The 24,291-nt window shown below is 47.7% G+C and overlaps 1 protein-coding gene across 3 annotated transcripts in view; it reads left to right on the plus strand.

Moving 5' to 3' along the window:
- Nucleotides 1-24,291, plus strand: part of LOC125331000 (high density lipoprotein binding protein) — a 39,218-nt gene that overhangs the window by 2,554 nt on the left and 12,373 nt on the right. The window contains exons 1-12 of one of the 3 annotated variants that reach the window (XM_048314812.1): nt 11,470-11,553; nt 15,749-15,816; nt 16,346-16,458; nt 17,391-17,545; nt 18,019-18,234; nt 19,863-20,069; nt 20,529-20,744; nt 21,560-21,766; nt 21,971-22,078; nt 22,602-22,706; nt 23,141-23,219; nt 23,885-24,024. In XM_048314812.1, the coding sequence (XP_048170769.1) occupies nt 16,383-16,458; nt 17,391-17,545; nt 18,019-18,234; nt 19,863-20,069; nt 20,529-20,744; nt 21,560-21,766; nt 21,971-22,078; nt 22,602-22,706; nt 23,141-23,219; nt 23,885-24,024 (1,509 nt within the window). In that variant the 5' untranslated portion in view covers nt 11,470-11,553; nt 15,749-15,816; nt 16,346-16,382. Of the gene's footprint in view, nt 1-11,469; nt 11,554-11,735; nt 11,760-15,748; nt 15,817-16,345; nt 16,459-17,390; nt 17,546-18,018; nt 18,235-19,862; nt 20,070-20,528; nt 20,745-21,559; nt 21,767-21,970; nt 22,079-22,601; nt 22,707-23,140; nt 23,220-23,884; nt 24,025-24,291 lie in introns of those variants that run through there. The other 2 variants (XM_048314814.1, XM_048314811.1) reach the window with 2 other exon arrangements.

The raw sequence follows: 24,291 nt of genomic DNA on the forward strand, positions 1-24,291 counted from the left end.
CCAGAATGTTCAAACTGAATGCCGATGTGTGGTTAGAATCACAGGATCATTTAGGATGGAAAAGACCTCCAACATCATCAAGTCCAACCACTCACCCAGCACCGCTGTGTTCACCACTGACCCATTCCCCAGGTGCCGTGTCCATACAACTCGAATGCTTCCAGGAATGGTGACTGATGGGTAGCCTGTGCTGCTTCCCAATATCCAATCTAAACTTCCCCTATGAATGAATGGTTCACTTACTGTAACTGGCAGCGTTTTGACAATTTGATTGGTGGATTTCTGTAGAGTATCAGATTTATGTGAAAATGTTTCTTTTTGAAAAAAAAGTCGCTCAACAATGGTTCAACTTTGTTTTGTATTTAAGAATTCTGCAGAAGGAAGTGCTCAGACCTGTGCTGTGCAGAGCTTATAAAATAAACCTTAGAGTGAAACAGCAAGACTGGCAAGTGTTCCCATGGGTGTTTTGAACCCTTATGGGAATGTTGTTACAGTCTTGACAAAGATACAGAGTAGCGGTGGCTTCCCCATTCCTGGCAATATTTAAGGCCAGGTTGGATGGGACTTGGGGCAACATGGTCTAGTGGAAGGTTTCCCTGCCCGTGGCCGGGGGTGGAATTGGATGATGGTTAAGGTGCCTTCCAACCCAAACCAGTCTGGGATTCTGTGCATCGTTGAAGAAGTTGCAACAGGGTTTTTAAAGCAGACTGAGAAAGGCATGTTCATCCAAGAGGTAACAAGTCTAACTTGTCCAGGAGCACCTTATTGAGAGGCCCAGAGCCTGTAGAATTTCTGCAACATGTGTCTGCACAAGAATTAAGTAGGTGTTACTGTATTAAAATATGAAAACAGATAAAGAAGAGATAGGAAAATAAAACCCAGCTGCAGGATTAGGCCTCTGTTCCTCTTCCTGGTTACCCTGCCTTTGAAAGCAGAATGCTGTTGTGTAGCTTGTTGGGCTTTGCTCATGTTTTTTTATTTTACTTATTGTTTTTTCTAGGCCTTTGGTCTAGAAGCTGTTCCTGCAGAGTCTGTGCTTCCAGGAGGCTGTGGTGTTGATTGTGGCCTGTGAGACTGCATCTGGAGTGGAAGGGAGGGCCCTGCTCAGTAGGGCCTCTTGGGGAAGGGATTGCAGAGGACTCAGTACACCTGGAGCTGGTCTCCGGCCTCCAGGTGTTTATGCTAGACTGGTCACTAAGTCAAGAATCTAGTATTGTTTCAAGAATCTAGGATTTGTTTCAAGAGCTCTTTCCATTTTAGAAATTCCGGGGTTTAGAAGAACAGTTTTGGGTTACTAGCTTATCCTGGATGTGGAATTACACCTGAGAGATTTGTATTTATATTTGTATTTATTTGTCCTTTAGCTTTAAAAGAAAGCAGATTTTTAGGACCTAAGCAGTCTCATTAAAATCTTGTGATTTGCATTCCCATCTTAAAGAGCAAGTCCTGAACGCCTAATAACTCTAGTAATCTTTTTCACATCTTCCTTCTGTGAACTCATGTTGCCCCTTAGCTCTCATGATATGACTTCAGTGGAAGGAAATCAGAAAGTCAGGTTGGAAAAAGATGTATCAATAAATGAGAAGGAAAAGTTCCATCCAAAACAAGGGGAAAAACTGAGTTACTAGAGGATTTATCTGTTTAAGGTTTTAATTGCATCAAGGAGAAGTAGTCAGGCTGTAATTAGTGTTCTGAGTTTGATAAAAAAGGTATGTTAAAGCTGAAATACTTAATTTTTCCTTCATTTAGATGATCTTTGGTGTTTCTACCTACACAAGCTCTGATATTTTCCCAGCAGTCTTGCAGAAGTCCGGGAATCATTTCTGGCAGCGGCTATATAATACAGATACTTTTCTTTGATCCTGCTGGTAGACTTCACTTGTCTCTCACAACTGGTTCTGTGTTGTTGAATCTTGCATTTGGTAGATCTTTCAAGCCTCAAAGATACCTACTAATATTTTGCAAATTATTGCTAGATATATTAGCATGTAAGTAACTTAAGTACATTTAAGTACTCTTGTGGATGCAGAGGGCTGACCTTGGCCACAGCTGCCTGGCCTGTGGGAGCTGGCTGTGTTGCTGAGGCAGCAAGGGAAGCATGTCACTCTTTTGTGAGGAGCAGGGGTTGGAGCAAGGAGTTATGTCCAGCTAGAGGCACAAAAGAGGCACTTGCATAGCAGTGGGCAGAAAAAAACAGGGAGAAACCTGAGAGAAAAGATGGACCACAAAAGGTTCATCTAGAGGAAGTCATAATGAGTTTAACTTCAGTGGAAAAACAGCACTAGAAGAAGGGAAGGGATTGGTTCAGTAGCTGCATGGCACAAAGAAATGGTGACTCACAGGAAAAGTTTTGCCTTTGAGAGGATTGAATAGCACAGTCATATTTATGCGACCTCCCTTAAATGATGTTATTTAATTTAATTGCAAAATAAAATGAGTTTACTTGTTGACGCAAAATGGAAGTAGTACCAGATTCTCTTACACTCCACAGCACAGTGTCTGGAACTGTTTTCCAGCAACAGTTTTTCTGTCTTTACTGAATATTTTTCAGTGATGAGAAAGAACCACTTGGGAGAAATTTGAGGATGGAACAGATAAATTTATTTAGCATTATTGGAAGAAAAGAGACACACCCATCCCTCCCCCCTGGAAGAAAACAACAACAACAAAACAAACTCAAACATGAAAACAAGGAAACAAAGCAAAACCAAGAAAAAGAATTCTATAAGGAACTTGTTTATAAACGTATGTCAGTGTGATTCTGGTAAAAGTATCCGCACATATAACTTGTGTGCATGCCCCGTCTTTTACCTGCATGAGAAATACCTGTGAAGGAGAATTTCTGGGAGTGCTCATATCATGACAATTGATACTTGTGTGCTGTAGCTATGAATTCAGCAACATCCCAGCAAACAACTGGATTTTAAGGAGGAAAGACTTGGAACCGTGTTGTGTTTTGACTGTTACAATCCTGTTTGGAGGAGGCAGGACCCAGCCTTCTCTCTGTGTTATTGAATTGATAGTTGCTCGTTGAGATTCTCTGTCAAAGCCCATGAAGTGCTGTCTGACCCCAGGTCACAGGCCAGGTACATGTCAGGACTCTGGTTTTAAAGGAAGGTTACTGGTATCATATCTCGCAGTAAATACCATGAGGCAGTATAGCTGACTGTCACAAAGGTAACCTCTGGCATATTTTTCATCAGGGATTGGATAGCTGGAATAATCTTCTTACATCCATCATTCAAATGTCAGGCTTGGTTCAGGGTATTGGCACATAGCATGGGCATCACTCCCCTGTCCCTTTTCCCCACCCCTGTTAGTTTTGGTTGACTGGTATTTCACAGGTTTTACAGCGAGTTGCTGAAAAATCTGCAAAGGCTTTTTTTCAGAGGAACACTGACTGCTTTGATGGCCAGTGCTTGATTCAGGTGGTACCACCTGCTTTAGCATCACTTGCTGGTTCTCTTCTGCTTTTTTGTAGTGTTGTGGTTTTGTCTATCCCTGCCCTTCTGGCACTGGGAATTAAACTGGATATTTCACAAAATAAACTGGATAGTTGCCAAAGATGAGTGACAAACAAAGCCTATGACAGGCTGTGTGGCTGGAACAGGGACCTCGGGCAAGGGGTGGGTACATGGGTTGAGTTAGGAAAAAGGAAGAGACTAAGGGACAGGGTTAAGATTTCCCCACTGGCAGGGACAAAGGCAAAGCCAGAGAAAGCCACAGTGGACTAGGAGGCCAGGAGTGATTGAAGTGGACTTATTACTGCTCGCCCCAGAAGTTGGGGGTCATTTTTATGTCTCCAGTGGGCACTGGAGATGGTGTGGACTGCCTGACTTCTCCTGCCTTTCTGAAAGAGGAGAGCACGGTTCTGCTGTTTGTACACCAGGCCCCAGCTGTTTCCATTGCTCAGGAGAAAGTAAGTTTGCTGTTATCTCTGTGCCAGTGATAAAGCTGAATGTAAACCTGTGCTGGAGCAACTGAAAGGAAAGCTGAAAAGAACAATTCTCAGAGCAGGCAGGGTGAGAGTGGGAATGGGAATATATTATGGTTGACCTGTTAGTGCATATGCCTTTGTTTTCAAAGTGAATGCTTCAGCAGTTGGTGCAGCCTGCTGGGATTTAGGTGTTTGGTCTTACAAGGACCCTTGGAATGTCTGGAGAATAGCAAGTTGTGGGTATGACTATTGCTTAAAAGTAGAGCTGGTTAAGCATTGAGGAAGCTTAGAAGTCAAGTTTTACACCTGCTCTTATAAGCAGTTTCATGAAATTAAAATACTTGAGTTGATGGCTCTGTTGCTTGCAGCACGGTTATGGGTAAAATGAGAGCAAGCAGTGAGTATTTACAGAAGAAGTTCTTGCAAATTTAGGAGATGTTAACCCCTCTATTTTATTTGAAAACTCATCTTGCTCAGGACACCGTTCTATTAATCCAAAAGACAATAACTAAGTGGGTGGAGGACTGAGCAGCATGAGGTATCAAAACAAAAAAATTGTACCCGAAATGGTTCATGTCCTGTTCCAGTTCAGCCTAAAGATGAACAGAGTAGAACTGGGAATGATTCAGTTATGAAAAGGGGTTTTAAGCATAAAATAATATTATTTGTAACAATTATGGGGAATAGTTTTACTCTGAGTTCTCACTATCTCTCTTTCTCTTCTTTCATAGCAGGCTTAGAGTGGCCTTGCAAATTTGGAAGGGAAGACTGTCTGGGTTTTTCACTGTCAGTTTAGATCACCGTGATGTAATTCTGTCTAACACATGAAGAGCCTTTTGCTTGGCCTAGTAGAGATTAGGAATTAGTGCTTGTCTGTGGATATGCTGAGCCCCTGTTGCATGTGCTATGAATAGGACAAAGGAAAGGCAGTGCTTAAATAGTGAGGGTCCGAGCATTGCTTTTCCAAAGTAGCAGTTGGAATCAGATATTTACTTTAATGCTGTTTCAGAGGAATTGTTGCCAAACTGAAGGTGGGTTTTTTCAATATTAAATAGTTCTGTCCTGCTCCAAACAAAGCACTAGCCTCTCTGCAAGTTTCAGGCTTTTATTCTTTCAAGTGTTTTGTTTGTCACAATAACTCTGACTTTACTGGTTTGTAATTTCAAGCTGCTTATTGCAAATGAAAGACAGAAATAAAGAAAAATAAAATTTACAGAATAAGAGAGTCTTGTGAAGCCATGTGACTTGGGAAACTGGAATTCGGAGCAAAACATACCAGAGCGCATAGGAAGTTTATAAAAATGGAGCTCTGGCATTCTCTTGAGTCTTCGTTATCCAATAAACATTAGAAACTCAGGAATCCTTAAAATCTTTCAAGAAGCCTCGTACAAGTTTGCTGAGGTTTTTTTATATAATACATCAAATCAAAGTAGCTAAGCAAGATTAAAAAGAGCTGTAACCTAAACAAAATGGACAAAACCAAATGCCTGTTTACATTTTTGCTTCAGTTGCAATTTTTCCGCTCCTCCCCTGAAAAGTGGCATTGGGGAGGTCTCAGTTTGCCACTGTTCTTTTTTTTTTTTTTTTTCATTTTCTGTATATATTTATCTAATCAGCGTGAAAAGAAGTTGTTGTTGTCATCTTTATAAACTGCTGTAAGCAAGTACTTAAATTCTGTCCTGCAAAACATCAGCCTAAGAGTACCTGGAGGAGGGTCTTGGTGAGTTTGGTGACAGGTTTGAGCTAAGGGACACAGCTGACTACATTTTCTAAGTATGTGACAGTTAATGTGGAAAAAGGTAAATTTAGGGCTTGCAAATCCCCTGCTTTTTTAAGCTAAGTGATGTACAGTGCATGAGAGCTGCTGGCAGCATTTCTTTAAAAAAATTGCCACGTGTTCATTTTGTATTGCAGTGGCCAGTGGAGAGAGAACAGGAGACACTGAAAGGTAAACAAAAGAACTTCAACGCAGTAGCCAAAGGAGAGAGAAGTGAAAGTTTCCATTTGAAGAACAGAAAGAAAATAGTGCGTGCTTTCTTCTGCAGTATCTCCAAAATCCTAATTTCTTGGGTAACTGGGATATTAGCAGGCTTTGGGAAGTGCCTCTCCATTCACTAATTGTGAAAGAGTTTTGTTCTTCTGCAGTGTAGAATGGCAAGCAGTGCTGCAGCACCGCTCTGAAAGCACCTGGGAGTGATAAGCACACAGTGTGGTGGTAATTTAAACTAAAAAGCAAGTTCAGATCAGCATAAAGAGCCAACATTGAAATTAGAGGTTCTAACTGCAAGTTAAAAACATTTTTTCACTGTAAGGATAGTCAGGTATTGGAATAGGTTGCCCAGAAAGTTTGTGCAGCTGAAGGTTTTCAAGAGCTGAGAGAGGAAAGCCCTGAATGCCCTGGTCTGACCCTGCTTTGAGCCGGCCCCAGAGACTCCGACCTCCATGTGTTGCCAGATATTCTGAATTTCTGTTATTTCTGTGCAATATATTTGGAATCTTTTTTTTCTGAACCATTTTTTTCATTCTTGAGTCAAAACAGTGTTTTGCTTTACTGTGAAACTGAAAGATACTGTATTTTACTTTATCCCTCATATTTATTCCTCATGAAAATGTTTATTGGGTCCCCAAGGCCAGGAACCTGAAATTTGCTTCTACTCCTTAAAAATTCTACTCCTTTGCAACTTCTTGAAAGCCAAGTTTATGTTAAATCAGGTTTTTCTCACGGTGTAAGCAGAAGGGCAGATGCAAACTGGTCTTCTGTGGCTTCCTTTTCCTTTGCTTTTGAATTGATTTTATTAAACTGTCCATTGATTTTTTTTCTTCCTCATCTCTGAAAAGGCATTTGTTTTGTCATAGCACCTGACATCCAAGTATCACAGCATTCTGAACAACCTGAAATGAAATAACAAGTCCACAGAGAAAATCAAGATGCTGTGTGTGCTCAGCCAGGGCAACCAAGAGAATTTTGCTGGCCAGTTCACCAAATCTGCAGCAAATCTAAGAGCAGAGCTTGAGTCTCTTTATTTTTTTTTTTTTCATTAAATCTCATTTTCTCACAGTGTCCCTATATAAAACCAGCAGCTTTTCCTCCCTCTGCAGTCAGAAGGCCTGATGCTCCTTGTTCACCCTAGAACTCTGTCCACACCAGGAAGCTGCTCCTGTTCTTCCTACCATTCTGCATGCCCCTTGTTATAGATCCCCTGTGACAGGCTAGGAAGGGCAGTGTACATAGTCTTTGCTAGCTGATGGTTGCATAATTTTATTGTCAGAGTGCCCAGGAAATAAATCTTTTAAAGACCCATATTGGCCTGAGAGCCCTGCTGAGGTTTGTCATTTTCCTTCAATATCTAGTCAGCTCTTCTGTTCCTGCAAGAGAATTGCCCTCAATAAACAATGTAGGTTGCCAGGAGAAAGGCAGGTGGTGTTGCACCCACCTGGGACCCTGTATTTTATACCACCCAGATCCTGTGTGAGACAAACATACATAGTCGCTCATCTTCCTTCCACCACCCTCCCTTCTTCACTATCACTTCAATATCACTAAGTGGTTGGAGCTGGGATTGGTGTCTAGGCTTGGGTAGACTTTTCTCTTTCTGCCTTCAGTTCTCTAATTAGGTATTTGCAGTGGGCCTCTGAAGATGGAGGGGCTGCATTAAGTACAGCCAAGGGGCAGAATTTAGCCTATGGAATAATTTCTTCCTAGCCCTGGTGTGTGAATGCAGAAGATAGGTGTCTGATTTGCACGTCCCTGGAAGTTTTGTTCCTCATGGCAAATAAGTAAAAACTCGTCTCAAAGTCACAGAGACATAAGCAATGTGGACTCACATTCAGTCATTTTTTAATGATTAAACTTTTTTTATTGTCTTAGCAGAATGATCTATGTAATTTGACTCAGCTTCAATTTAATAGAGATTTTCTGTAGAAATGCAAATGTTCTGTTGGAAGATCCCCTGGCGAGCCACAGCAATAGCTGTAGAGCTGAGACACATATCCTGCTTTGGCTGAGAACCTCAGTACTCTCTGGCATACAAGTGCCCTGCATCCTGAATCCTCTTTTGCTTCCTTTTTCTAGTGTGATGCAAAGTAAACCCCCAGCCCTTTTTTCTTAATGCCACTGGCAAGGGATGTGCTGAAATGGATGCTTTCAGGGGTAGCTCTTTTGTGGTGTTCTCTGAGTTGAGTGTGTGGGATAAGCACCCAGAGTACAAAAAGGTGCTTATTTGTACAGTTTTAGAAATCTGGGGTTATATTTAACAGGAAATAAAATCACAGCACACACTCTTTGGAACATACTTGGGTTGCTTTCCAAATAAGGCTTTCGGTTTCTGGCAGGAAAAATAGGACTCTCTTATAACAACAAAAAATACAAATAGGCTAGAAGAAATGCTTTGCAAAATCCCAGCTCAGCCGAGGGTAGATGTGCCAGGAAGGACCAACCTTTTTGCTCCAGTCATTTAAGGTGCAGTTTCCTCTCCCTTCCCCAAGAGTCCTGGGGTGAAGCGATTATGGAAAGCTTCTTAACTCCTCAACCTTGCCTTCACATGGGTGAACACATGTTCCAAAAAAACAAGCCCCAAACCGGTTCAGTGTTAGTTTTATCTCTGTGCGTGTTTGATGTTTTTGCTGGTCCCATTTCTGTGTCCTCCCTCAGACTGGTGATATGAGCTGCCAGTCCGATAAGCCATGGAAACTATGCACTGCCCAATCCTTTACCCTTTCTGCCACCCTTTGGTGTTCTCTTTGGGAGACTTCTTAATCAGTTGTTCTAACAAGTCATGAAATTGGGGTCTGCTGTAATGCTGCCAAAATATGGGTTGCTGGAGGGAGAGTGGTAGGTTAGTGTTTGTCATGGGGTTGGGTACCTTCTTCTGTCTCCATTCCCCTCAGCTACCAATTTCTACACCTGGCTTATAGCAGAGCCATTTTACACACATCTCCATGACACGTGTATTTTTAATTTAATTTTTAGTGAGAGGTTGTCTTTGTGGGCAAGTAAGTAGACAGAGCAGGCCTGAAGCAATCCCTGCAGACCCCTCTCTGCCCATACTCCATAGCCTCATTGAAGAAAAGGTATGGGATGGGACACGGATGGTCTGGTGCTGGTGGGAGCAGGATGTGGAAATAAGCCTCCTGGCACTCTCTAAATGTGCTTTTGTCCATGCACAGGACGCTTCTGCACTTACTGAATGTGGGAGGAAAGGTGAGCTCTTCCCCCCATACACACACCTCTTTCCCTGTGGATGATCTTCCTCTAAGGAGAACAGCCTGTGACAGGTTTCCTTCAGCAGAAATCATTTTTTGAGGGTGGCACACAGTGAGGTGCTCGAGGCCTTCCAGTAGTTTCTGGGACTGGCAGGCTTCCCTCCCACCACTTGCAGCTGGAAATAAAGGAAGAGCAACAGGCAGAGGAAGATTGCCTCTTAAGCAGACCTGGAGAGGAAGCTGTGACAGAAGCCAGAAATCCATAATGACCTCGCAACCCGTGGCTGCAGCAGCACTACATAGAGAGAGCAGGAGAGGGCCATGTGGTTATCCCAGAGGCACAAGGTGGCATGTCCCCACAGAGGGCCCCTGCTGAACCAGATAATGAGGTGGAGTTGAGGGAGCACGATGTTGGTGCCTTGGTAGGATGCTGTAGGCTGGAGGTTGCGATGCTTCTGTGGTTCCCTGGCACAAGGGATCGTGGTACTTACTCAAGTTAGAGTTAATTGGAAGTTAGGGTGTTGGAAGGAGCCTGCCTGCTTTGCGCTGGGGAGATAAACACCAGGGAGCAAAAGCACCAGAAAAGCATCCTGCACCTTAAGCAAGGTTCTGAGTCCCAAATTACAGCACCCTGCACTGCAGCTGCTGCCCAAAGTCTGGAGGTGCTGAGGTTTGCCCAGGTCCCTGGAGCTCTGCTCTTGCACATCAATGCCTTGGTAGGCACCAGCCTGCTTGTGTGCCTTACGGATGCTTGTGGCACCCACAGCCCAGGCAGTTTGTGGCAGAGCAGCTAGAGCCAGCTCCTGGAGCATATATGACGTGGCAGCAGTCGGTCAGTGCCTTTCTGTGGAGAACCCCATGCTTGGAGCGGGATTCCTGCATCCCCAGACTTTCTGAGGAGAGGCTGGGGTGGGGGAGATAGATCACGGAGGTGCCTGGGCATGGTGTCAGTTCTTGATGATTGTTCTCCTCTGTTCAGGAGACTTCCTGATTTCACCCACAAGTGTATCTTTATTTATAGTTCTAAATTGTTTGTGTCAAAAAATTCAAGTGTTTTGATGATGTCTTCCCAGCTATAAGATAAAAAGAGGAGAAATGGAGAAATATACTCTTGTTTAATAATAAGTAATAATTTTACTAAAGGCTAAATAGCATCCATGTTTCTATAAATACAGTGCACAAAATCTCTAAAATCTACTGCATGTAATCAAAAGCAGTTATCCCAAAGACCTCAAATTTTTGTGGTCAGAGCTCCACAGAGCAGCGTCTTTTGTTTTGTTTGCTAGGGCCTGGAAGTGCTTTCTCTCAAGGTGGGAATGAGAAAACCAGTCACTAAGTGTGTTAGGAATTATGAGAAAGATTAATGCTGTGTAGGAAAATGAGCTAACACAAAAATCAGTTCAAATCTGATGTATTTTTACAGTGATGAGACAGGGTTTTTTCCTTGGTTCCCTGAGAGCGCAGAGCTAATAATTAAAAACATCTATATTGCACAAACTAATAAACAACCTCTATGCAGGAAAGGAGGTTATTGTGCTTGCTGGCTTGCCTTTTCCCCCCCTTCACTCTTCCCCATTTTCAAATTAGAGACTGGAATAAGAAGAGGGGCTTTTCTCTTTTTTTACTTTTCTGGGAGAGAGGGGGTGTGTTGTGGTTTTGGGGATTTTATGTTATTTTGTTCGTTTTTCTTTTTCTTTCCTACTTTTACCTTGCCCCTTCTGCCTGCCTGCAGCCTTACTTCAGGTAGCTGCTGCTCTGTCAGAGTCTGTGCAGGAGGAGGCGGATCAAGGGGCCACCTGGGGCTGGGGCCTCGCTGTCCCTCTCCACTCGCGGCACCGGGCAGGAGCCCCAGGTGTTTGCTCTCTGCGGTGCCAGCTGTGGTTTTCAGGCTGATCAGAGCCCTCATGAGCCACTGCTCGCTAACCCTGCGTGAAACTGGGCTTGACCAAAGTGGGTAATCCTGAGCTCTGGGGCCGTCGCGGGGTTGGGTAAGGACCCGCGGGCGGTTCGACTACAGCAGCCCCAGCCCCGTCTGCCGCTGGGGGGGATACGCAGGGAAGGTGGAAAGGGCCTGTACCGCGGGTATCAGCCGGGGAGCAGGAGGCGGCGCGGTCCCGAGGCGCGCAGAGCGGGCGGTAGCCACCCGCGACTCGCTTGCCTCGCCGTGCGCCCCGCGGGAGCGAGGCCACCAGCGGAGCCGCAGGCTCCGGGGCCGCTCGGCCGCGGCGGGGCGTCCCCGGCGGCGCAGGGCACGCGTGGCGGGCCGGCCCCGCCGGGAAGGGGCATGTCCCGCTGACGTGTGGGCCGGGGATTGGCAGCAGCCCGGCCTATATATGCGGCGGGGCGGGCGCCGCGCCGTTCTCCCAGGAGCGCTCCGTTTCTCCAGAAGGGCGGGCGAGCGGGCACCGGCCGGAGTGAGTCACGGGGGGACGGGGGGCGGCCCCTCCGCCGCGGCCGCGGCGCCGACGTGGAGGCTGGCGGGGCGGCCCGGCCCGAGGCGGCCTCGCATCCTCCCCAGGGCACCGACGTGTCGGCGCTGCCTGGAAACTCCGCACTAACTTCCCGCCGGCCGGGCCGGGCAGGGCAAAGTCCGACGAGGGAGGGTATCCGGCGGCGGGAGGTGGGGAAAAGTCTGGCCCCGCGGCGCGGCCTCGGACGGTGGTGGTATGGCTGTGCCGGCCGGCAGCAGCTGCCGCGTATCGCCGGCATATGGGGCCGGACCGATGGGGAGGCCGAGCCCCGCGGCTGCGTGGGGAGGGGGCGGCCCGGCCAGGCCGAGCGCGGCGTGGTTCCTGTCGTCGGTGGCAGACGGTTAGCGGCGCAGGCCGACGCGGTTCCACGCCGTTCCCGGCGGTCGTAGGGTTTGATTCCGATACGAGTTAAAGCAGCCGGCGGCGAGCGTTCGTCCAGTGTTGGTCAGCCCGCGGAGCACCGGCGGCGGGCAGCCCAGCCTGCCGCGGGGCCGAGCGCTCTGCTCCTGCTGTGGCTATAGAAGGACAAGCGCCCTGGCCCCGCTTCCTGGCCACCGTCGGCGGGGGGAGGTGCCACCGCCGGGCCCGGAGCTGGCCGTGCCTGCCACGCTACCGCCACCGGCAGCGTCCCGGTGGCCGCGGAACCGCGCTCGAGGCTGTCACTGGGCCCCGCGGGAGCGCCTGTTCCCCGCTCGCCTGATGCGGCCGCCCCGGCCTGCAACCCGCAGGGCCGCGGCGGGCTGGGGCTGCCGGGGCTGGGCTGTAGCTGCCCCGTGGCACTGGCCGCGCCCCGGCCCCGTTCCCGCACGGTCCTGGTGCGCTGGGCGCGCCCCCGCCGCCCCCTCCCGCCCGGCCCCGCGGGGGGCGCGGTGACAGCGGGGCCCGCCGGGCCCTTTAAGGGCGCCGCCCCGCCCCGCCGCCCCGCCCCCGGTGCCGCCAGTGCTGAGGTGGCGCTGGCGGCGCCGCCCGCCCGGCCGGGCCCGCGGGGCCTGGCGGCTCCCCCGCCCCTCTGCCGGGCACGGCGGGGCCAAGCGGAGGGGCGGCCCCGTGCCGCTGCCCCGGGGGTCACGGTGGCGGTGTGGGCCTGGGTAGGCTCCGGGCGCAGACAGCCCCGCGCGGAAGGCTCCCCCGGGCCGATGCCGCTCTCGGTGCGGGAAGCCTTCTGCCAGCCCCGCTGAGAGGCACTATCTGTGCCTGCCCCGCCGGGCCGGCCAGCAGGACGCGGCCGGGTGCACGTCCTCGGTGGCGGGGCCGCCACAGGGCTCCTCCTGTCCGGGGCCAGACGTGGTGGCGGGGCCGGCGCTAGTGGAAGAGTAAACATGGGGGATGGGTCAGGGCTGCCCGCGGCCAGGGCTGCGGTCGTGTTGCACTCTATGGTGTACTAAGTCGGGAATCGCTACGAAGGGAGACTGCATTCTGCCACACAGCAGCTGTGTCAGCGTGATTCCCCCAAAACTGGGGGGCCTGGGCCTCCAATCTCTGAGGAAGCTCGTCGGGTTTCAGAAAGCAAGTATTTTCATTTGTGTCCATTCATCAGCCAAGAGATTGCCCTGTCCTGCGTGAACGTTTGGCAGAGGACAGTGCCTACCACAACCAGCCCAGTCCTGTTGCTATGTGCGGTTCTTGCTGCATGGGATTAAAAAAGTGATCATGTTTTTATTAAATATACTTTTAAATAACGTATAGCTGACATTTCCATCCACAAGAGCTGATTGTATTGGCAGTGTAACTCATGACTTTGCCTTTGTTTCTCTTCATACAAATGTTTGCCGTGTGATTAGCTCTGCCCCTTGCTGGAGGTTCTTTTTAGGATGATTTCGTTCTCATTACTGAAGTGTGCTCTAGACTTCTGTAACTTCTTTTGGTGCACAAGGCCAGCACCACAGGCAGTGTATCAACCAGGCAGTTTGAAACCTGTTGACCCAGTCAGCTGCACACTGGCGTGACGTAGCTGTAACCTTAGTTTCAAAACCTAAGTGGGAAGCCAAGGAGGTGTAAGATCCAAATGCAGTGCTTGAGCTGCTGGTTTTGACATTATGTTTAAAATACCATTCTAATGATTGCCTCTGATTTTGGCCAGAGATTAATCCCTGAGGCCTACAATATACCAGATGCTTGGGATTGCTGGAGATGAGGAGTATTTGTTCTTAGCTTCTTGTATGGGTGACGAAGCAGAAATTCATATGGATAAACACTGCCCTTTGATTTCTCATTGAATGTCTGGCTGTTCTCTGAGGTGGAGGCAGCAAGGAAGATCTCTGCAGCTGGTGTGTACACAGTGAAACCAGCAGCTGTGCCTTGAGGTTGTGGCTTTCAAGTAGGCACTATATTGGGTGTCGTTCACTGGTTTCTTATCCTTACCCTCCTCTAAGGAGCAGAACACATGCAAAATCAGCCAGGTGGTGTTTTCTGGAGAAATGAGAGTTATAAGCACATCTGTGCCATTAGCAAGGCAGAGCCAGAGCTTGACAGCTGTTTGTGATGCCTAGGATGCTTCTCCCTCCTGGCCTCGTTTGGAACTTGCCATGAGGTGGTGGCACCCTTGTTAGTGACCCAACAGGCTGGAGGAGCTGCCACGGAGCCTGCAGGCCTTGCCAAGATAGTCTGGAACAGGTGCCCTGGCACTAACTTGCTTTCCTTGGATCTGCAGCAGCTTGAGCCATGCAGGCATGTGCCATGGACACATAACCACGTGTTACACTGTGGCATAACCCTGGACAGCAAGGAGATTTCTCCAAGAAAATAGGTTACTAGCCAGAGTAAAAAAAATCGGCTCTCCAGGTTACTAGCCACCCTTTCTGTACAGCAGCAAATGCCTTGCAGAGATCTGCATTGCTGCAGCACCTGTACTTCAGCAGCATGACTGGCTGTCCTGGTACCTGCTGCCTCATTCCAGGATTAATTGCAACATTAGCTCTATTGCTCTGACAGCACAGTTTGTGCTGCCTTCTGCCTGTAAAAGACGTGTTGAAGTAGGGGAAAAAAACAGCCTTGGCTGAGGTGCAGATCAGGCCTGTATGACTCTTGCATCACTGCTCTCCCTGTTCTTCCCTCCTTCTGCCACCATCAGCTTCCCTTACTGCATCATAGCTCTAGCATGATGTGAGACACCCCATCAGCAACGCTGTGTTTTTAGGAGTGGCACTGGTTTGGGGAGCTTTTTCTAGAACAATGAGAGGTCAGAGATGGCAACTGTCACTTTCCTGAGAAAGCGATCAAGTTTGCTGTACAGAAGATGGTCCAAGCAGCACTGCAGGGTGTGTGTGGGAGAGGGGCCCCTTGTCCCATGAGCAGGCAGAGGCACTGGATTTTAGGAGAATGCAAGCTCTGCTGAAGCACAGCTCTGGGGGACTCTGGGTGTGGATTTGGTACAACTGACAGAGTGTGTACTGTACTGGCTTTTACATTTTCACTTGTATTCCTAAACGCTTTTTCAGTAAATCTGCAGATCCGGATTCAGGAGATGGAAAGTCCTTCCCAGCAGTGTCTTTCTCTTCCTGCTTCTGTCTTGTGTACATGTTTAAAATAGTCCATGTAAACCAGTGTGAATTTTCTTCTAGCTTTCAGATTTAGGTGTGGAGACAGAATTTCGTGCCTGGTGCATGATCTTATTGCAATAAAAACTGCAGAGCTGGGCTGCCCGGCAGATGAGTGTCAAGAGCCCTGAGTGTTTGCCTTAGTTTGTGAGGATGTCTGTGTTGATTCACCCAAGCTCCACTGAACTACATTCCTAACTTGTGACTGATGGCAGTGTTGTTGGCAGGTTTTCAGGTTGTTAGTCTCTTCTGACTAGAGAAGGTCTTGCTTGCAACCCTGAAATTTCATGTCTTGAACATCTGTTATTAATATTTTGCCTGATACTGTATGGCTACTCTTGTAGCCAGTGTGATGAAAGAGTAACTACTCCAGACTTCCTGCTGTGAAGTTTGAGTAGATAGTGGCACTGCCTGCAGAGCTAGTAAAACATGACAGGTGTCATGTATGGGGAGATGCAACTGGGTATGAGAGTGTTTTGGATAAGGTGCAACTTTGAAACATACAGGTGGTGCTCTGTTGAAAGTTACAGTAACAGGGGTGTCATGGTTTTCTGTTGTCTTGGACCTAATTTATTTATTTTAATTTCTTTTTTTCTATAAAGCAAAAGCTGGCAGGCTGACAAACAGGCAGCTTACAGGACGGACTCTCTGGCTACTGACCATTTAGCTGGTAAGTTCTTATTTTGGTAGAGCCAAACATCTTGCTGAGCTCGCTAGACAGAGTGGCTTTCTGAATATGTCCCTCAGTCAGGCACCTCAGTAAGTTTCTCAGGAAGAGGCAACTTTTCTTATCTCTTTTCTCTCCAGGGATACACAATGGTCTTGGACTGACTATCCAGACGTTCACATACTCATTTAAAAATTGCCCGCCATTAATAATGAATAGATTAATTAGACCGTACTTCAGATTAATTAGAATACGCTTTAAAAATTTGTGGTGTCCCCCTTTCCAGTGACCTTCTTAGGTTACACATCCTCTGCCTTCTTAGGGAGGTTTTGGTGACGACTGTAGGGAGGAAATATCCATCCTGAGTTCCTGTCTGGTTCAACAAGGAAATTGGGCAGCTGATGGGCACTGTGGGTGCTTTTCAGGAGGATGACTGGAAGAGTGCTTAGTAACATACACTTTGTCTTCCTGGAGTGACTGTGTGCATCCTGGGTGGTGTTGGTGATAGTGTTGCTGCCTCTATCTCTTCCAGTGGCATACCCGGATTGTGTGTGGGTGGGAAGTCGACAATGAGCTCTGTGGCAGTTTTGACCCAGGAGAGCTTTGCTGAACACCGCAGCGGCCTGGCCCAGCAGCAAGTGAAAGGTGAGCAAACACAACTGAGTTCCTGTGATGTACCTCTAGATCCAGACTGCACAGGCAAGATTCCTTGCTCTTGCACAAGCTCACTCCATGTGTCTGGTTCCCCAAAAGTGTGCATTCTTCATTCCTAAATTAGCATTTTGCTAGACTCTAGCTTTGCACCTCCAACAGCACAGTGGTGATGCTGCACAGTGCAGGGCTGTGAGGAGACAGGCCTGAACACTTCAGAGAGTTCTGGCTAGCAGTGCTGTCAGCCCTAGGATGGGGCACACGCAAGAGTGGGGCACTGAGCTACACGAGAACCTCATGGATCAGTGTGCTGGGCTGTCATTTCCACCCTTTGCTCAGCCAGGTGCTGGGGGTGGTCACTAACCCTGTGAACTGACTCAGTGATGGGTTTTGGCATCTGTCCCCAGCTGCAAAGTGCCCCATTTGGTATGGCCCAGTGCACAACTGAGTTGAACATAATGTACAGGCCTACAAGCTTTGTCTAGACTTTGCCCTGACTATAGCCCTTCTCTCTGCCTTTTTCCTGGGCTTATATTTGTCTTGTCCCCTTCTGACCTGCACCCTTGCTCTGGTCCTTTCACTTCCTTCTGCTCAGCCTGTTTTCCCCTAATTGAACCCCTCTTGACAAAGTTGGCAATAAGGTGCTGTTTGCTGCCACCATTCACTTGCATGTTCACTCCCTGCACCCACTGTGCCAGCTCAGACAAGGCTGGTGGTTTGTGGCATTCACTGCAGTCTGTGCTATGCTGATGTCAGTCGTGCTCCAGACTTGGCAGCCCCATAGGCATAGCTGTAATAGGATTAATAGCAGGGCACAAGCCATTTGCTCTCCCTTGTTAGTGGTGCCTAATTGCAATTGCACTGCCTGTGAACAGGGGCATTTCTTCAGGCAAAGTAACTCATTTACCCTATTTGCTTTACTCTAGTTACAGCTTTAAACTCTGAAGAAGAGAATGATCCTCCAACCTACAAGGAAGCCTTCCCTCCACTCCCTGAGAAAGCACCATGTTTGGAAGCTGCCCAGGAACCTGCTGGTCCCTGGAGCAAAATTCGACCAATAAAGGCTTCTGTCATCACTCAGGTTGGTGGGAGTGGATGTCTTATGTCCTGTCTTTTCCCTGCTCCCAAAAGTACGTGAAGTGAAGCATTCCCTGAAGTATGAAATCCTTGTTATGTCAGCTTCTTTGTTGTGTTTTACCCTGGTACTGCAGCTGAGAGCTAGGACTGCTCTGGAGGGGAGGGATGTGTTGGAAAACTGTCCAGAAAGAGCTCTGTATCCCTGTTCCACAAATAGCTGAAGCAGGCCTGAAGGGAGCATTGCAGAATTCCTGTAGTGAGTGCTAATCCCCCTTTAGGAAGACTCCTAGTGTGGGACAGACTGCGTGCTGCAGTGCTCCTGCACTTCCCTGGGCACAGCTGGTTGATGCAGTGCACAAACCTGGGAGGTCAGCTTGCCATTTAAGTCCTGTATGGGCATGAGAGAGAGAGAGGAACTGTCAGGCAAAAGCACACTGACAGCTTGTTGTGCCCTTTTATCTGTCTGTGGCTGGGCAGGTGTTTCATGTGCCGCTGGAGGAGAGGAAATACAAGGACATGAATCAGTTTGGAGAAGGCGAGCAGGCCAAGATCTGCCTTGACATCATGCAGAAGACAGGAGCTCACCTGGAGCTGTCTCTCGCGAAGGACCAGGGCCTTTCCATCATGGTCTCTGGCAAGCTGGAAGCAGTCATGAAGGCTCGGAAGGAAATTGTTGCTCGACTGCAGACTCAGGTGAGGGCAGCTAACTGTTTCTCACTTGATCCCTGCTCTTCCCCAAGACTCCCAAATGCTTTGAGACCCTTGGGTGTGTGTGCTTATAAGCCAAAGAGGTGTTATTAGATGACTAATTCAGCTTTGCCATGTATTTTCAAAGCACACAATTGGCAATTTGGAATGGAAATGAGGCTTAAAATAGGGTTCAAAGTTAATTACAGGCCATGGTGTTGCATGAAGGGTGGAGTCTTCAATCTGTGACTTTGTGCTGAGGTGCTGGTGCTGGCAGGGTACAGGCCCCTCACACAAAATTTGTGGTGTGTGAGAATGGAATGGTGCTTTCTCTGAAGTCCTTCAGAGAAGAATGTGGAGGGTTGGGAGAAAGAAGAGTAGAGAAGAGGGAGTTCTGCCAAATGCTGAAAGCTTCAGATCAGGGTTCTGGGTTGTGTAACTTGAGCCCCATTGGTAAGTAATTGCAGACTCCTTGTTTCAGTTGCTTCTCCTTTCAGTCCTCTGAATTTTGATTTCTTGCCTTCAGGTTCTTGAGTTCATTATCAAAATGGTAGTTCTTGTTAAGCTATATCACAGCCAGGTGTCGCGGTGTGTTTTAAAGTGTAATGTCCAAGGTAGTTAATGCAATAGGTAGGTAGTACTGTATCTGCTCAGTGCTGTTCAGCCTGTGTGTCATACCCTGCCAGAGGGAAGAAAAAGGGACAAACCCTACATAATGTGCATCTTAAGAAATAGTTTAGGTTGTACTACCACAGATCCATACCCCACTGTCCTCAAATATCCCTCCTAATTGGCCCCAGGTCTGAAAGGTGTGTCTTGTGTTGCAACTTCTCTTAGGCTTGGCTGGCCTAATGTGGACAGAAAGCTGAAGAGTCACACCAAGTGATCTGGCTTTGATTTGATTTATTTCTTTTTCTATTGTAGGTTGAATTGTAAGTGTCTAGTTAGTTAGTAGTTACATATTCACAGGGATCAAGAGCATAGTAGCAATCCTAAACTATCAGTAAGGTCAGTAAAAACTCAATGAGAAGGGAAGAAGTCAGGAATCCCTGTTACAAACCAGCCCTTTAATGCTAGATTGAGAGAAGCTCTGAGGACCCCTCTTTTTCGAGAGGAGCAATCTAGAAGCAGTCCCTGAAGCAGCGTGTGCTGCATTGAAGACACCTTAGCACCCAGTAGTGGTAAGCATATTTGAGCTCTCTGCCTGCTGGAGTAAGTTTCTGGTGTTGAATTTCGGTTTCCTAGGAGTCAGACTATGTCTTCTTCTCTGTAGCCTTGGCAGCAGATATCAGAGTTCAGATAAACTCTACCCCAGAGCTGTCATCCCAGTTGCTCTCTGGTGCTGAGAGACCGTGAGACAGTGGTGTGTAGACACCTCCTCATCTGTGCCTGAAGGCCTTTGCTTATTCAGAGTATTGCTCCTGGGCAAACAGAAGGCTTTTGAGGGAATAGTGGGTTTTAGACTCCTGGAATACAGGCACCATAGATCTACTCCTCTGGTGTAGTATCAGTCTTTGGACAGGATGTGCCAGAAGGCATTGTGTTTCCTCCTCAGTTGTGCCACTAAGCAGCATCTGAAGAACTTTCCCTGTGCAGGCAAGGGCTCTCATAGATTCTTGGCCTTTGTGTTGCAGGCTTCAGCGACAGTTGCCATCCCCAAGGAGCACCATCGTTTTGTCATTGGAAAGAATGGTGAGAAGCTGCAGGACCTGGAGCTCAAAACTGCAACCAAAATCCAGATCCCCCGCCCAGATGACCCCAGCAACCAGATCAAGATCACTGGCACTAAAGAAGGGATTGAAAAGGCCCGACACGAGATCCTGCTTATCTCTGCTGAGCAGGTACTTCAGTCCTGTGATCTCTCTCATGTTATTATCTGAACGGCCATTTTGGTTCTCCATGGTATATTAGATGTTTGTAGCTACGATGGGCACAGCCAGTGCTAACACTGTTAGTCTGAACGGAGGTGTATACCCTTCCACTGGCTGTTTGATCACTGCTTCCAGGTTCTGCACCTTCTGGTGCACCCTTTTATCCGTCTCTAAAGTCAGATGAGCACTTTTTGTACTTTGAAGTGAACCATATTAGATGCCAGCTGAGATAAGACGGGAGATTACAGACGTGAATATCATAAATTTGGAACAGCACTGTTTTTAGATGGAAAGGGATGGAGCCTGCAAACTGGAAAGGGTGCTTGGGCTAGAGTGTCAAGCAAGACAGCACTGGGAATTCAGCTGTATGTGGCAGAGATGGTAATACTGACAGCAGTTTCCACTGAGGACTGTTCTGGATACTTTTAGGATAAGCGTGCCGTGGAGCGGCTGGATGTGGAGAAAGTGTACCATCCCTTCATTGCTGGCCCTTACAACAAGCTGGTGAGTGAGCTCATGCAGGAGACAGGGACACGCATCAACATTCCTCCGCCCAGCGTTAACAAGACAGAGATAGTCTTCACAGGGGAGAAGGAACAGCTAGCCCAGGCTGTGGCTCGTGTTAAGAAGATCTATGAGGAGAAGGTATGGACGGTCCCTAGAGCTTCCCATCTTCCCCCCACCTGCTCACAGCCCTTCTTCCCTTATTTTTCTACTTCTCTGCATCCCTCAGTTCCATACTCCTCGTGTCAGCTCTTGCTCAGCAGCCCTTGCAGTACATGGACCTGGGTCTTGTCATTTCCTTGCTCAGCAGAGTGGGACTTGGGGTGATTCTGCCGAGGAGGTGACAGATCTCCTGCTTTTTTGTGTAATGGAAATTAGCAGACCACAAAGAACTCTCTGGGTGCATGTTTTCACAGGTGCTGCAAAGGAAGGAGGGAAATGTGAAGGCTACAGTGTGGCCAACTGACAGTATCAAAGTTGTTTCATGAGTAGAAGTTGCTGAAGAGTAAATTTCACTTCAGTTTATTTTCCACTGCCAGCATCACTGTGAATATCCTTGTTGTGGGTTGTTGGTCTGTTTTTCCTCATGATTACGTCTGTTTTTGTACCAGTCTGAATTTCAACACAGATAATCATCTTACAGCGTGGTGTTGCATTACAGCACTGCCTGGGGACAGCTGGGCATTGTGCAAGGGCAGGGGTGTGTATGTGGTCTCTTCCATGTAGTGTTCCAGGGAGCTTAAACAGAATTTTTGTATTTCACCTGTAAATTTTTGAGAATAGGGCTTTCTGTAGGCAGGATCCCAGAGATGCTAGAGTACTGCAGAACTCCTGTGCTCACCTTTGCTTTGATCTTTCCTGGGTGCTGAGCTTCACTGCATCTTGTGTCTCTTCCTTTCACTTTTGTCCTTCCCTGCTCCCTTGTGATTGATGCTCCAGTGCCTCTGCTCCTACAGAAAAAGAAGACTACTACCATCGCTGTGGAGGTGAAGAAGTCCCAGCACAAGTATGTCATCGGCCCCAAGGGTAATTCCCTGCAGGAGATCTTGGAGAAAACTGGAGTGTCTGTCGAGATCCCACCCACTGACAGTAGCTCGGAGACGGTGATACTGCGAGGCGAGCCTGAAAAGCTTGGGCAAGCATTGACTGAAGTCTATGCAAAGGTACTGACTGGATGGGCCAGGCCTCCTTTGAAAGCCCCACAAAGATACATCCCTGGGCTCTGACAGGTGGAGGGGGTGGTCTCTGTCAGGCTGCCAGAGATGCAGCTTAGAACTCAATAATGAGGGTGCAGCATGGGAATTGGAAGTGAATTTTTGTGAAGGCCTCTTTCAGTCTGTTCACCCAACAGCTTCTCTGTCTCTCAGGCCAACAGTTTTACCGTCTCCTCGGTCTCAGCCCCCTCTTGGCTTCATCGTTTCATCATTGGAAAGAAAGGACAAAACCTGGCCAAAATAACTCAGCAGATGCCAAAGGTATGGATGAGCTATTAGCTTAGCAAAGTAGAGTACGGTTTAATCCAGCTCACTCTTTGTAGAGAGAGAAATGTATTTTAGCATGGATAAAACCAGGGAGGAAATGGCACAGATCTTATAATATTCAGGGGAACTACCAAATTCTACTGCCTCGAACACTTCCCATCCTGTGTTACTTTCAAGGGTTGAGTCCTTCAAAGGAAGCTTTATGTGTTACTATTTGGAGAATTGATGTAGTAGGAGACCTGGAAGTGCTGACTTCAATGAGGCTTCTCCCTGGTGAGTTAGATGGTATCTGGAGAAAGGTTAGGTGAGGAACTTCTCCAAAGCCCTTGCAGACTCCAGGACAGCATGAAAATTTTATGCTCTAGACACTGTGATGTGGCCAAAATTGTAACTTGCCTACTTCTGAAACCATGTGTACCCTTAGTGGTAGGGATTGATGGTGTAGGCCTGACTGACAGCATTGACTTGGCTTGTGTCTTGGAAAATTCTTACTGATTTCCTTGCCTTATGTCTCAAGGTTCACATCGAATTCACTGAAGGAGAAGACAAAATCACTTTGGAAGGACCTACAGAAGATGTGAATGTGGCTCAGGAACAGATTGAAGTCATGGTCAAGGATCTGGTAAGTTGGTGGTACTAGTTCTGGTATATAAGAAGAAAGCGGGGAAAGGTGGGGCAACAGAGCAGAGATAAAGTGTAGGTCACATCTGTGAGTATTTTCACAGGCTTAACAGACCTTGCAGAAGGCAAGTTGTGTGACAGATGAACAAAAACCTTGGTTGTGAAGCTTTTCTTAAAAAATCACCAGCACATCTTAAGTCTTTTGATGCAGAGAAGGGAAGATTCTCTTTCAGTCACAGCTGGAGAGGCATTTAAGTCCCTTTAAATGTTTCACAAGCATGGTGCTCTCAGCTCAAAGCAGAGGAGTGTTCTGCTCTGCTCACTAGCAGGAGGAGTGCTTGTAGCTTTCAGCTGGAGTTAGTGCCTGCACTGGCAGTGGGCACAGGCAGCAGCAGAGGGGGCCTGCCCTGCCTAGCCCTGTACAATTCTTTATAGATCAACCGGATGGATTATGCAGAAATCAACGTTGACCACAAATTCCACCGACACCTCATTGGCAAGAACGGAGCTAACAGTAAGTGGAGTGCCTTTCTTATCCTTCCTGTGCCCAGACTCTCTGTGAGTAGTCATTCATATCATGGCTCTGCAGCTCAACCAGGGTGCTGCCTCCATTACATTGCCTCTGCCCTTCTGGAATGAAGTTGGCACAAGGAGATAAATGGGCAATGTGGCCTTGGAATGGCTTTAATGTATTGGAAATGTCAGGGAAAATTGAACAGATTACTTTGCCATGTCCTGGCAGAACTTCTGTATGTTGGGGAGGTTGGAGAGTTGTCTTTTATTTTTTTTTCAAGTTGGCCTATGTGAATTTCATTTTAGAACTCAGGTGGGGGTGGTAGAAATCTGCATGGTGAGTTTCTCCCCAAAAAAGAATTTAGGAGTAGAAATTAATAAGTATCTTCTAGTCTAAATATGGTGCTGTTTGGGGAAGAAACAGATGCCTCACTCTGGCAAGTGAGCTATTGGCTCTAGATGCCATAGTATTTAATTGTACAGATTCCTGTGTAGCACAGATCTGCTCTTGCTGAACCCCAGAGTGAAGAGGCACTTTCCTCTGATTCAACTCCACCCCTCTGGCCTTTCCTCAGAGGCTGATGTACTTCTTAAACAGCCTCAAAGGTGTCTTTGCTTCCAAATCTTGGCCTAGCAGAGTGTGTCACCACATCCCTTTCCTTGCAGTTAACAGGATTAAGGACCTCTACAAGGTGTCTGTGCGCATTCCCCCGGACAATGAGAAGAGCAACCTGATCAGAATTGAAGGAGACCCACAGGGGGTCCAACAGGCCAAGAAAGAGCTGCTGGAACTCGCTTCCCGTATGGTTAGTGGGATGTGATGCCTGGGAGGCCACAGGGTTTGAGCTCTTGTGTTCCCTAGTAACCTTCTGGTGGAGGTGTGTGCCCCTTGGCCACTGAGCACTTGGATCTCATGACAAGTGCAAGTTCCTTTATTCCCTTGGATCCCCTTCTCAGTCAACCTAGAGTGACTTATGTCTGGAGGAAAAACACTGATGACAAGTAAGCTGTTGGGCAGCAAACTGGTAATTACAAGTACGTGTCTCTCCTGCTGAACACTCTGTGTAAACTCT

This window comes from Corvus hawaiiensis, chromosome 10 (genome assembly GCF_020740725.1).
Source record: "Corvus hawaiiensis isolate bCorHaw1 chromosome 10, bCorHaw1.pri.cur, whole genome shotgun sequence".
In the NCBI taxonomy this organism is placed as follows: Eukaryota; Metazoa; Chordata; class Aves; order Passeriformes; family Corvidae; genus Corvus; species Corvus hawaiiensis.